The sequence below is a fragment of the Anticarsia gemmatalis genome, chromosome 19 (assembly GCF_050436995.1).
Source record: "Anticarsia gemmatalis isolate Benzon Research Colony breed Stoneville strain chromosome 19, ilAntGemm2 primary, whole genome shotgun sequence".
Classification (NCBI taxonomy): Eukaryota; Metazoa; Arthropoda; class Insecta; order Lepidoptera; family Erebidae; genus Anticarsia; species Anticarsia gemmatalis.
The window spans coordinates 5,058,085-5,071,349 of NC_134763.1; the positions used below are offsets into that span (position 1 = coordinate 5,058,085).

General features: G+C 34.4%; 1 protein-coding gene across 1 annotated transcript; it reads left to right on the top strand.

Moving 5' to 3' along the window:
• The first annotated feature begins 263 nt into the window (after nt 1-263).
• On the top strand, nt 264-13,147 carry Wdr37 (WD repeat domain 37). The gene is made up of 9 exons (XM_076126668.1): nt 264-681; nt 979-1,095; nt 2,159-2,350; nt 3,292-3,464; nt 4,380-4,611; nt 5,155-5,293; nt 7,599-7,668; nt 7,957-8,133; nt 8,503-13,147. The coding sequence occupies exons 1-9, from the start codon at nt 504-506 to the stop codon at nt 8,626-8,628; spliced, it is 1,404 nt and encodes a 467-aa protein (XP_075982783.1). The 5' UTR covers nt 264-503; the 3' UTR covers nt 8,629-13,147.
• Nucleotides 13,148-13,265: the final 118 nt, after the last annotated feature.

Here is a 13,265-nt window from a genome sequence, read left to right on the forward strand (position 1 = left end):
TTGTAACTATTCTAAACATTTGATCGCTGTTATTTCTATAACTAACTCCGAAAATAATCTAAACGTTCGCAATAGTCATGTGTTGTCATTTATGAGCGGTAAAACTTGTATGGGATTTTAAATAATGAGCACTGTAAAACTTGAAAAATATATTTGTCCTCTTTATTGCACTTCAAAAAAGTCAATTCTTGCAGTCATCTTTGGACATTAAAAATTGAGCTTGCAACTTCGGGTTTTAAAAAAAAGGGATAGGTAAGTAAGCCTAGCAACATTTTTCTGAAATGTCAGATTTGCGATTATTATTTCTCGTCGTTCATTATTTTGATTGTATTTCTTTTTAATTTCACGGTTCTGATAATAATTCTACAATATTAGTCTTGCTAAACACCTGATTTCACTATAAACAGTGTTGAATGTGCAATATTTTGAGTTAACAGAACTCATGTGCTGTGTTATGTGATGTGAACTGTGAACATCACTAGGTTTGCAGTTTGCTTCCGATCATGAAATCCAGCAAGCGAAGGCTCCAAGCCCTCACGGAAGGCTCCGATGGATTGCCTAACTACCTTAAAATGGAAGACTCGGAAACATCAATACCACCAGTATTTAGATCTCGATTACACGAGCTATTTTCCCAAATAGAAAAAGAGTTTGACCTTCTGTATACTGAAAATTTAAATCGTGAGTCAATATTATGTGTTTATTTTAGATATAAGCAGTATTTTATGTCTTATAATCGTTGTTTATTGGGTGCAAAGTGGGTATCTGCTCAGTATTTGGAAACAATAGCTATTAAGTCAATGATATACAGTTTTCTCCATACTAAGCAATATCCTTTTGTGTCTTGTAACATAATATTTGCCTGCGTGTGTAATTACTGAGTTGGTAAACAATAATTTATTTATATTTGTTAAGCTGTATATCCTTATTGCTGCATAATTTTAACTAGTCCATAATGATTATCATATTCCATTATAGTTCAAGAGAAGATCGACATCTTGAGTGAGAAGTTGGAACGTGAAAGTTACGTTGGAGATAAGCAAAATTTGGACTACATTGAATTTGATGTCACCGGCAAGAATTCTAAAGTAAAATGTGAGTATTAGTCATACATCAAACAAACAAAGTTTTATCTGAAATAAATAAATATAATCTTATCTTTTTTAACATTCAGTGTAAATCCTATTGATTTGATCTGATATTGCACTGAAAGAATAAACATTTGTGAGTGAGTTGGCAAGGTTAATAGAGTACTGAAATATTGAATTGCATTTTAAATAACTATTTACAAGTATTCAGCTAAATTTGAAAGTTTTAATACAGTAATGTGCAATAAATGTAGTTATGTAACTTGTAACAATGTAATCATGTAAAACCTTATCAGTTTCTGAATTTGGATTAGGTCTGAGTTTTTTATGAAACAAATTTCGAACATCTGAAACAAATAGTCTGGCCTAAAATGCCCAAATTTTGTACTCCATGTAACTATGTATTCAATATTTTGTTTGAAGCTGATAAGAAATTTATCATGCAGAGTGAGTATTGATATTATACTTTGATGTGTAAATACAATTTTTTGTTCACTCTTATGTCAGATGATTGTACTGACAACACTAACATCTATTATTATTACGACAAAACAGTTGATCATGTAATACTACACAATACACTACCATATTTATAAACATCATGTAATATTGATTTGTTTATTGTAAACAAAGAAACTATCAAGGCTACAGTTAACTCAAAGATTAATTATTGGGGAGGTTTAAGTAATAATTTGTGATCCTATCTATGACAGTATCTTTGATCAAGTAGCATAGATTTTTGTGTATAATTGTAATTGTCCAAAAACTTATCAAGTGCGTGTTGGACATCCCACACGGAGTTCAAATATTATGTTTAATATATGGGAGCCCACTTAAATATTACATATTATTATATACTGTTTTTTTGTATTTCTTACTATAGTAGCAAAAATAATACATAGCCTATAAAAATCTCAGACAGAAAAGTCCCAGTAATAAGGTCCTTAACGGAAACCTAACTAGCAGATAAATATAGCCAACAGCTGAACCGCAGTTTGTCAATGAGGCTACAATAATAAACGCAGGATGCCCAATATATTCATAATTGATTGCCTGTAAACTTTTCGCAGTAACTCAAAGCAACTCGCAAAAGGTGAAAGCAAGTCACAAGCTTCGAGTTCAAACAAGCAAGATAGTGTCAAGCTTCAAGGCTCCCACATACAATTGCCAGCTTGTCAGAGAGTTCACCGGACACAAGGATGGAATCTGGGATGTGTCCTCAGCTCGTCCTGGACAAGCACTCATCGGAACTGCTTCTGCTGGTAATGATTATTGACACTATATTATATATACTTTACTACAATTGTTATTATCATTGAATGCTTAAATCACAAAATGTTTTGTAATTAGTGATGTAATTGTATTTAAAAGAGCTCATTAATATACAGTCATCTATGACATCATATTATGTATACAAACAATGGAACTATCTGGAGATAGTTCTATTGTTTGTATACAAATTTAATTTACTTGTATAAAAATTGTACAATTTTTATCAATATAGAGTGAAAGATTTTACCTTCATCGATAAAGGATTAGAATTTTTACACTTTTAGGTTTCTACAGGGAAGAGTGATAAACTCAGGTTTGGGGTCATCAACGCCTCACCTTTTGCTTCCCCGGCCATGATCTTATAGCATTTACGAAGTCTTTAAGTATTGCAAACAGTAAAGAATGTGAAAGCATTCTTTCACTGAACCAGTTTTAACATTGCCATTGACCAAAAATCACAAGAATGTGTTCTAGATTTTTTATAACCATTTGTTTAACCTTTAAAGCACAGTAGCTGTTTTAATTGCCACTGAAAATGTGAATAGTGGGCCAATGTCGTGACTGCTTGACATTTCGTTACATATTCGCCTGGCATTGCGAGAGTGCTATGACAAACATGCATGGCGGGCTTAATAATAACGTTATAATGGTTATAAAAATATTTATTTGCAGTAAATTAAATGCATAGATGAAAGATGTATGTATTACGCCCAGAGTCGTCAGTGCTTCCAGAATATCATTCATTTATAGCATTTGACAATAATGTTAACTCTATGTCTCAAACACATAAATAACATCACGCCTTTTTACGTTAGGGGTAGGCAGAGGCCAGAGAACTCCACTAGATACAATCCTTACAAACTTCTTTTGCTTCATTTGCGTCCATACATTATGTGACAAAAAAATTCTAAAATAAATATTATCTCTCTAGATCACACAGCCTGTGTGTGGAGTGTAGAATGGGGCAAGTGCCTCCTGCAGTACACTGGACACACAGGGTCGGTGAACTCCATCCGGTTCCACCCTAGCAGGGACATTGCACTCACAAGCAGTGGAGACAACACTGCTCATGTCTGGCAGGCTGCCGTCAACTGGGATTTGCCGGTATGTGTCAGGCGAGCTGCCTTAAGGACTGCATGACAGTAATATATGCTACAAGTTCGATTTCCGGGATCGACGGCTTCAGAAACCAAACCAAGTCAAGAAAAAATAGTCGACATAAACTCGAAATTAATAAGCATATAGCTAATTAAGTTGGAATTCTGTTTAAATGTCTTGTTTATTCTTGTATGACCTTTGGTAGTAAAAAAGTATGGTGTCAAAGCCAGTTTGTACAGAAATGTTAGGTTTTTCGTTATGCGTGTTTGGTTTTTCTAAATTACTAAGATAATTACCATTTTTACGGTTCGAAATGTTTACATCCGTAATTATTATACTATGTTTCAAAACATTACCCATAGTGTATTAAAATGTTTTCGTCACGTGAAGGTCGAACATTTTTTACTGTGATATCATACATAATAACAGAAACTAGTCATAAAAGTATTATGTTAAAAATATAACTATTCGTTTTTATAATAACCAGTTAGTTATGTAATAAAGATAGATTATAAACAAGGATAGATTATGTTAATTGTAACGGAACATTGTGAGATTCATTTTGGTTCTGCCTAAAGCTGATAACCAACATCCGTGTTATATAAACTTTATTTCCTTTATCCCTATTTAACATTGGGAGGATTTCTATACTCTAGAATACTATAAATATTTAAATATTAGTTTATAACATGAATAGCGGACACGCGCGGTGTCCCTCGGGACAGAGTGCGTACCCTATTTCAACACATCTATAGTTGATTTTTGGAAATATTTAAGTATCTATATGTTTAATTTCGTCACAATCGCTCTAACGATTTTGCCGTGCAAGGGTGACCAGAAGACTTTCGCTGTGTAAAGACACTGTTACAGGCCCGTTGTTCGTCCTTGACCTTACTAAATATTAAATATCCTGTTATGTAGCGCGGCCAATCTTCTGAAGAAGAACTCGAAGGTGGTGGTGAAGAAAGCCTGGGAGAAGGCGGTGACAGGCCCGAGGTACTCCGCACTCCCCTCACAGAGCTCGTAGGCCACCAGGGCGTGGTGGTGGCCGCTGACTGGCTCACTGGTGGTGACCACGTGATCACAGCCTCGTGGGATAGGACTGCTAACTTGTATGATGTGGAGACTGGAGACTGCTTGCAAGTGCTGACAGGTAATATTATATAGATGTATTAAGATTATTGTGTAATATAAGCGGGGGATTATTATGAATTGAGTATTTAAACCAGGGGTTCCCAACCTTTTCTTAGTCAGGGACCACTTTTATATTATTCTTGTTAGCAGGGACCACTATGTAACTATTTTAAAAATAAAGTGTAGTAATCGTCCTGAAAATTTTACATTCTAAAATCATTCGCGGACCATATTTTGACTTCCGCGGACCACTGGTTGGGAACCACTGATTTAAACCTACTACATTATTAGTGTGATATACATAAGACTAGTGATTAGAGTGGGAGTTGTCTTTCTTTGCATAAATTATACTTGCTTTTGCCAATTTACTCTGGCTGCCCTAGACAAATTTTTAATGTCATCGAAAACAAGGTAAATAACCACTGCGCCACAGAGGCCGTTATAATAATCATAATTATCGATTGTGTTTATTTCCGTGTAATATTATTTAATAATTATGTTATCCTGTAAATGAAAAAGTATGCGTAAAGTTTGTATCATAATATTATATTTGTTTATGAAGGTCACGACCATGAGCTGACCCACGCGTCTGCCCACCACGCGTCCCGGCTGGTGGTGACCGCCTCACGTGACACCACGTTCCGCCTGTGGGACTTCCGTGAGCCGATACACTCTGTCTCCGTGTTCCAAGGACACACCGAGTTAGTACTTATATTACATCTATTTGACAAATATATAGCAAGTACCTTTTACAGTATGTATGTTGTAGTATGACTTACGAAACGCGCGTATGATTATCTTTAGCATAATTCAAGACTATTCTAAATACTTATTGTGGTAACTATAATTATTTATATAATGTTAAACAGTTTGTTTCGAATCATATGATCACTTGTAAGATGTCCAAAAATGGGTATATTCCCGGTGTCCACCCCCTGCTTGTCCACCCCGGGTGGACACAGACACAAATCTTTTAAAAAGTTCTCGGTGTCCACCCCTGGGGGACAGTGAGAATTAATTTTAAATTATTCCCGCTGGCCACCCCGGGTGGACAAAGACACGAGTTTCATATTACTACTCTCGATGTTCACCGCCGGTGGACAAAGCCACTGCTTAAATAAACATTCTCAATGTCCACGCTTGCTGGAATTGGGTGTAAATAATTATAACAAAATTAATTAAGTAGGTATATAGTTTAATCATATTATCAACATCTTTTACTTTTGCAATCTACACAAATAATTATCACAATAGCTATTAATCAAAGTCACAGAAAAATCTTTACATCCTCATCCTTTCTAGAAATAAATCAATATTGAAGTCCCCATTGACAAGTCCCATTCGCATGTCGTGAATAAAATGATCACTTAAAATATATTTTTTTACGTTTATTGTTATAACTTATACCTTGGTTTAATAAGTGCTGCAACTTAGGGTCAATCAACATTAAATAGGAAAACACACAATAGATAGTGTACCTACTTCTATTTACCCTAGAGATGTTGATAATATGATTAAACTATGTACCTACTTAATTAATTTTGTTATAATTATTTACACCCAATTCCAGCAAGCGTGGACATTGAGAACGTTTATTTAAGCAGTGGCTTCGTCCACCGGCGGTGAACATCGAGAGTAGTAATATGAAACTCGTGTCTTTGTCCACCCGGGGTGGCCAGCGGGAATAATTTAAAATTAATTCTCACTGTCCCCCAGGGGTGGACACCGAGAACTTTTTAAAAGATTTGTGTCTGTGTCCACCCGGGGTGGACAAGCAGGGGGTGGACACCGGGAATATACCCAAAAATGTTGTGTTTGAAACCATGGGGTTTGTAAATGTCACTTAAAGGAGAATGCTCAAAAAAAACCCAGGCTGTACACAAAAGTTATGTAACTCAAAAAATTAGTTATACTGTGTAATTGAATTCCCAATGTTTACCTCTATCAAATTCGATGGCTGAACATACTATTTTGCTATAACTTTTCAGTAGGGGTTTTCAATATATTTTTATATTTTCTAATATAGGTATGTAACTGAGTAGTACAAAACTACTACTACTACTACTAAATAAGTTACCTATATAAATGTTTAATCTTTTTTGAGTCACACATTTTTAATATAGGTATGTAACTGAGTTACAAATTAAAAATATTAAAAAATATATTTTTGAAAAATGAGTCATCATCACCAGGTCATATATGTCCCCACCGAGGGGCACGAGCCTCCCCTCTTAACAAAGAGGGGGATCAGGCCTTAGTCCACCACACTGGTCTAATGCGGGTTGGCAGACAATAATTGGAGGGCTATTATAAGGTAGAAAAGTGTTGTCATGGTGGTAGATTGCTAGCCTATAGCCTATGAAGCACCAAACCCTTCCATCCCTCTACTGACTTTTGCAGGATGCACGGAAAGAAATGCAGCTGGCACCTTCTATGTTTTTTTTTCGCTCTCAATCCAGCATGGGAGCAATGGGAGAAATGAGTGATACTGTGTAATTAATTCCAGATATTTACCTCTATCAAATTCAATGGCTAAACATATTATATTGCTATTACTTTTCAGTAGGGGTTTTTAATGTATTTTCAATATTTTTTATCATGAATATAAAAAAGACATACCCGCCCACACTACTAGCTGGCGCCCGTAGTGCGGTTTCGATACAATTATATTATTCAAAAAATAATCATTGTGATGAATGTTTGAAAAATATTAATTTTTTAAATTCACCTTTTAAATAGCAAAAAATAGTATTTAGCCATCGAATTTGATAGAGGCGAATATCTGGAATTGAATCACTCAGTATCACTAAAATTCTGAGTTACACACCGTTTGTGTACGGCCTGGGTTTTTTTCCCATACATTTTGAGCATTCTCCTTTGTGTTTTTGGGAAGTCCAAAGCGGATTTTGGTATAATTATCTTGTTTGTAATTGAAATACAACGAACGATTAGGAGATTAAAATTGTTTTAATGAGTATCTATGATTCATGTGTAATTATATTTCAGGAGTGTCACTTCAGCGGTCTTCACACGTGAAGACAAAGTTGTGTCAGGATCTGACGACCGCTCCGTAAAGGTACGTGATACGTTTATTCCGAATTAACATTAAAAACGTAACTACCGTACTAAGAATTCTCCTCGCGGCGATTTTCACAAAAGTACAAGCAACAGACTCAAAGTACAGGAAGACTCGAAACAGCAATTGTGGGCTGTTAACTTAACTCACTACATCCGAGTTCTCGAAGTAGTGACAGTAACATGGCCAACTTTGACACTTCACCACTGAGGCTATCTAACATTATATATTACTGAATTTGTACAAACGTTACATTTTACCTACTTGATGATATTATTTATTTCATAGGTATGGGATGTCCGCAACATGCGTTCAGCGCTGGCCACCATACGGTCTGACTCGTCAGTGAACCGCGTAGGAATTAGCGGTAACGGCTTGATCGCGATCCCTCACGACAACCGACAAGTGCGCATATTCGACCTGCAGGGACAGAGGCTCGCGCGTCTACCGAGGTCAAGCCGACAGGTAAAAAACATAATTAAAATAAGTATGTTTATTATCGGACAACTTAAAAGAGCAGCTTAATAACATATTTATAGGACGATTTGGAAGGAAAGGAGGAAAAAAAACCTGCTTTTAGAAACAAACAAACAACGCACACAAAGTACAACCAGACCCGAAATAACTATTTATGGATCGCACAAATATTTGTTCCGTGTGGGAATCGAACTCAGGATCTCTCGACGCACTACCAGTGTGTCGAGAGGCGTTGCGACCACCTTAACACGGATGCTTAACACTTTAACAAATTACTCGATGCTACTAGTCGCAAGTTCTTTGGATCAATAATTACTGATCTTGTCGCATGTTTAAAATAATTATATTTTGTTGCAGGGTCACCGACGCATGGTGACGTCAGTCGCATGGGCTGATGACATATCGTCCAATATCAACTTCTTCAGCTGCGGCTTCGACCGCCGCATCCTGGGCTGGTCCATCCAGCCCTCCAAGGAGAACTAAACAAGACTTACAGGTACATGTCCGTTCATTCACTAATAATACGATCTTATCCATAGAATATTGAATTGTTGTTTGTATAACACGCAAATATGATCTCTAGTAAATAACACACAAAGATCATAGTTGCTTGTCAATATATCGTGTTAGTAAGGTTGATAATTACTGTCGTGAAGATTATTTATTCATAATTATTGTAAGACTTAACTATTATTTCAATGTATAAATTAATTAATGTGGTGATATTTGAAATTGTTGACATACAGAGTAGACAGAATTACGAATAGATGAGAATAGTATATAGCTTGCACATTCCTTACTGTCATGTAGTCCTAATCTATTATCATGTGTGTACAAAAATATCAAAATGTATAAAAATAATAAGTATTCGGTGGTTTATTGTAAATCTTTTTCATAACTCTAAATACCAGATAAAGTAATCAAGAAATATTTATCATAAATCTACCAAATTGTGTGTAATTTTTAGGCTATTTTCAGAACATATTTTACATTGGTGTATTATAAATTATTTCCTGCCATACAATAATTATGTTGCAATTCATGTGTCCCACATTAATTTTAAATGATGTTTATACTGAACACTGCTTTATATTTTAATTATTCGTAGCACAAATGTTAAGGGATCTATAGCCTCTACTCACTGGTATATTCAAACAACTGTAATATTTGTGGCATAAAAATGTATCATGCCAATTATTGGACACATTCTCGGTGGCCGAGTTTGTTAGACGTCGTACACCGAAGGAACGCTTCTAAGACCCTCCTACATTAAATTCTACTCTACATGTAACAATATACCTATTTATTATCTTAGTTGAGTCTCTGATTGCCGTGAGACAGTTACATCTCTGGTGAAAAAAAAAAGATTAAGAAGGTTTCATATAATATTGTCATCTATGTGCGAACAGAAAGCGCAGCTAGACGTAACTTTAAAGAAGTATATGTTGGGTTGTTTGATTAATATACGAACGTTTTTGCCGGTGGGTCTTAGCTCCATAAATGAATATAAAATGTTTTTATATCCAGTGTGTAGAGGCATTTAACTGTTGTTATATCTTGTAATTAGTATTAGTTTATGTTCGTCCAGTGATGGTGTAGTAACAATGGTTGTCGGTAATGTAACCGTACTCTAGCTTATTTAAGTGAAGGGCCAAGGATTTAGTTTGTTTATCAGTTGTATTAGTTTTATTTAAATGGCTTTAACATTGGTTATCTAATAGGTGACATGTTTTTAGAATTTATTTGTATTTTTTTTCGATTTGTCTGAAATGCTATGCTATCGCACTAATGGTTAACCGCGATAGCATTTACCCATGCGGTTACAGTTTAATATGCAGCCGCCTGTGAACCGCTACTTAACACCATCCATACTTAATATAATAAATGCGAAAGTAACATTGTCTGTCTGTTACTCAATCACGCTTAAACTACTGAACCAATTTGCATGAAATTTGGTATGGAGATATTTTAATACCCGAGAAAGAACATAGACTACTTTTTACCCCGGGAAAATGACGCATTCCCATGGGAAAATTCAAGTGGCGGACTTTTAAACTCTCGCGGTGCTTGTTTAATGTATTCTATTATACATAAAACCATTCATTTATTATTGTCAGGCGTTTGAATACTAAACTGTTATCATGCGGTCAACGTCTCCCTCGGTTAACCGCTAGTGTGTAAGAAGGCTTAGACATTGATCAAAGTTCGAACAGAACTGTAAAGTAATAAATGTGATAAAAATCATTTATTTTTCATTGGTATTGTTTCTTAATGTAAGATTTAGTAGTTGTCACAAAACATTTTCGTTCTAAATTTCTTTTTGTTGCCAATAATACCTATTTTGTGATTTGATTTAATGTTTGTTTTGCAATATTGTGTAATAAAGTTTATTGTCTATAATCGCACAAATATTTAATTATTTTACTTGCTGTAACTATATTCATCAAACATTGCTATTTCTTCATGAGAGATGGTATACTTGACTAAAAGCGAGTGTGTGTGCTTTTGAAAATTACTATATTCAAATATTTCTATGTGTTACGTGACTTTTGGAAGAATGCTCACTATTTATTCAAAGACTTACGGCGTTGGTACATATTGAAAACGAGCTAGTGCATACAGTATGTCGTTTGCAATCATCGTAATAACTAAATGAATCAATTACTCGAATAGAAGTAAAGCAATCTACGCGGGTCATAGACTGATCTGAGATCAATTCATGTACACATGTACCTCAGTGTTAGCCGGGCGCAAAACTTTCATTGTTATGCGCTTGGCTAAACACTGAGATGCATTAGTAAAGCAATACTAACGCTGCTTTGAAACTGCATTTAAAAAGACTACGCGGTAGGTGAGCGTTCTTCCTAAAGGTTCTATCAAGTGGATGTATTCGAATAAATATTAACTTTAATATAAATTGAATGTGAGGCTTGCCACAAACATATTCGGTTCGGCAATATTTATCGAACAACAAAACCGACTCGACTCAAATGTTCGGTTTTGTCGCTCAGCCAGGCCGATTAATGTCAAACCGTCAACCGTCAAAACACACTATAAACCTATTTTAGTTAAAAAACTTCTATAATATGTTTCCTCTTCTTTATTTCGCTAAGGAGTGAAAGAAACAAAACAGCCTTAAGCCTTTCATAACTTCATATATTTATATGAATAAGAGGGTGTGTAGCAAGCCTGAGCCATATAAGTTCATGTATCTATGTGTTACTCTCACTCGCTGCCTATTAACTGTATTCGATGTACTAAATGTTAATATAAAATAATATCACACTACCTGTAACATATCTTTAGGTATACCTACCACTATAGTAACGTCTGAAATAACAGCGATGCGCTAGTCATGTTAATAGTGAACCAAAGAGAAACTTTCGAAAGTTTGTTTGTAAATTATTTTTGGTATTTTTTTAACGATTGCCACATGTTTTATCAAACTATTTTTGACACTAATGGCTTATTTAATTCTAAATTCCTGCGACTTGCGTCTTGGAATATAAGCTTCTTTTACGCCCACGCTGATAACGATCAAACAAAAAACATAATTACACCATAGTTTGATACTGTGGCAATCGATAAAAAAATACCAAAAATATCATCACTTTACCAGTAAAGAATTAAAGAAAGATAAGCGGGATTTTGCAATGTATTGGTGTTTAAAGTAAGTAATGTTTCATTTCTTGATTGTTAAATGCCTTCCAGTCTTCAGTAATATTCGCAATACAACAATAATTAGCAAACAATAATAATAATATGTATGTCTGTTATTATATGTATGTACTTAAATAACATATCAATGATCAAAATTTATAAATGTTTCTTAGTAAACGATCAGAAATGTGTCTTCAAAACCATGTATACTTTATTGTAAAAGAAATGTATATTTTTGATTGCTTGCAATAGGTAAATTTAGTTTCAACAGCATGTATATTTCCGAACGGAAATAAATTAAAAATTTTATATACAAAAATCTATGGTAAATTGTTTTAACTTTTATAAGTTGAAGTGTCCACTTCTATAGTGTTTTAAATGATTTTTCATCTTACCCATTTTTTTTCGTCAATCGCCTTGTTCGAAAGAATTCCTGTTGGATTATTTCTTTGATCTACCATAGTGACTCGAATCTATAGTTATTCCATAAATATAATCACTAGTATTTACCGATTGATAGATTTTTAGTAAAAAAGTAGCGGTCCTAGTGTCATGCTTATATGTAGCCCAAAATGGAACATGACAATACCATGTAAATAAATAAAAAAAGTATATATGCGAAAGATCATACCTATTAAGGGTCTCATTCATAACATCTCATTCTTTGAATAGATAGCGTGAAAGTGGCCCACAATGTAAATATTATATATGGTAATATTTAAATTATTTTTCCATGTTTTAGTGACAAATAACAGATCTTTGTTTATATATTTCTAATATATTATATTGTATCTTAAATTGTGGTTGTGCCAAAGTCCTCTGCCAGATGATTGAGGGTTAAACCATTGGAGTAAAATATACACAAAACTGCTGATTGAGCTCGAATACATACAGTTTGGCTAAATGTGCCGCGAATCTTCTAAGCTTTATAATAGTGACGACCAAATTCTCTTACGCGAACAATCAATGAATACACAACGCCTTGTTCGTACGAACGAGAGCTATTTAGAACAAAGTCGTACATTTTACTCCAGTGGTAAGGCTATGTGTAAGGAAGCCGGTTAATTGTTATTTATATTACATTATGTCGAATATTCATTTCATAGCTTATTTCTAGTCGATTAGAGCACCTTATTTACTTTCTTTATGTATTCAATTACTGGAAATTTTCGTGTTAACTATTGTATTGTGATGTGTGTACTCAACATTAAATCAAGGAGCATAATATGAGTATTACTAATAATTGTATAATTAAAGTTATCAGTTGTTAAATATCTACTATAAATGATCTGAATATTTTTGTTATGCCAAATATGGTATGAAATACATAATACATAATTAACCATGTAGTTTTTTTTACCTACTTTATCTAACTGTACCATGCAGGATCTATCTACCTTTAAAACACTCAATTGATAGAGGATCGACACGAATTCGCCTCTTCTGGACAAGGTCATACG

Coding starts and splice junctions, on each gene's coding strand:
- Wdr37 (XM_076126668.1), top strand. CDS start 504: ATGAAATCCAGCAAGCGAAGGCTCCAAGCCCTCACGGAAGGCTCCGAT. Junction 2,351..3,291: donor CATCGGAACTGCTTCTGCTG/GTAATGATTATT, acceptor TTATCTCTCTAG/ATCACACAGCCTGTGTGTGG. Junction 7,669..7,956: donor CTGACGACCGCTCCGTAAAG/GTACGTGATACG, acceptor TTTATTTCATAG/GTATGGGATGTCCGCAACAT.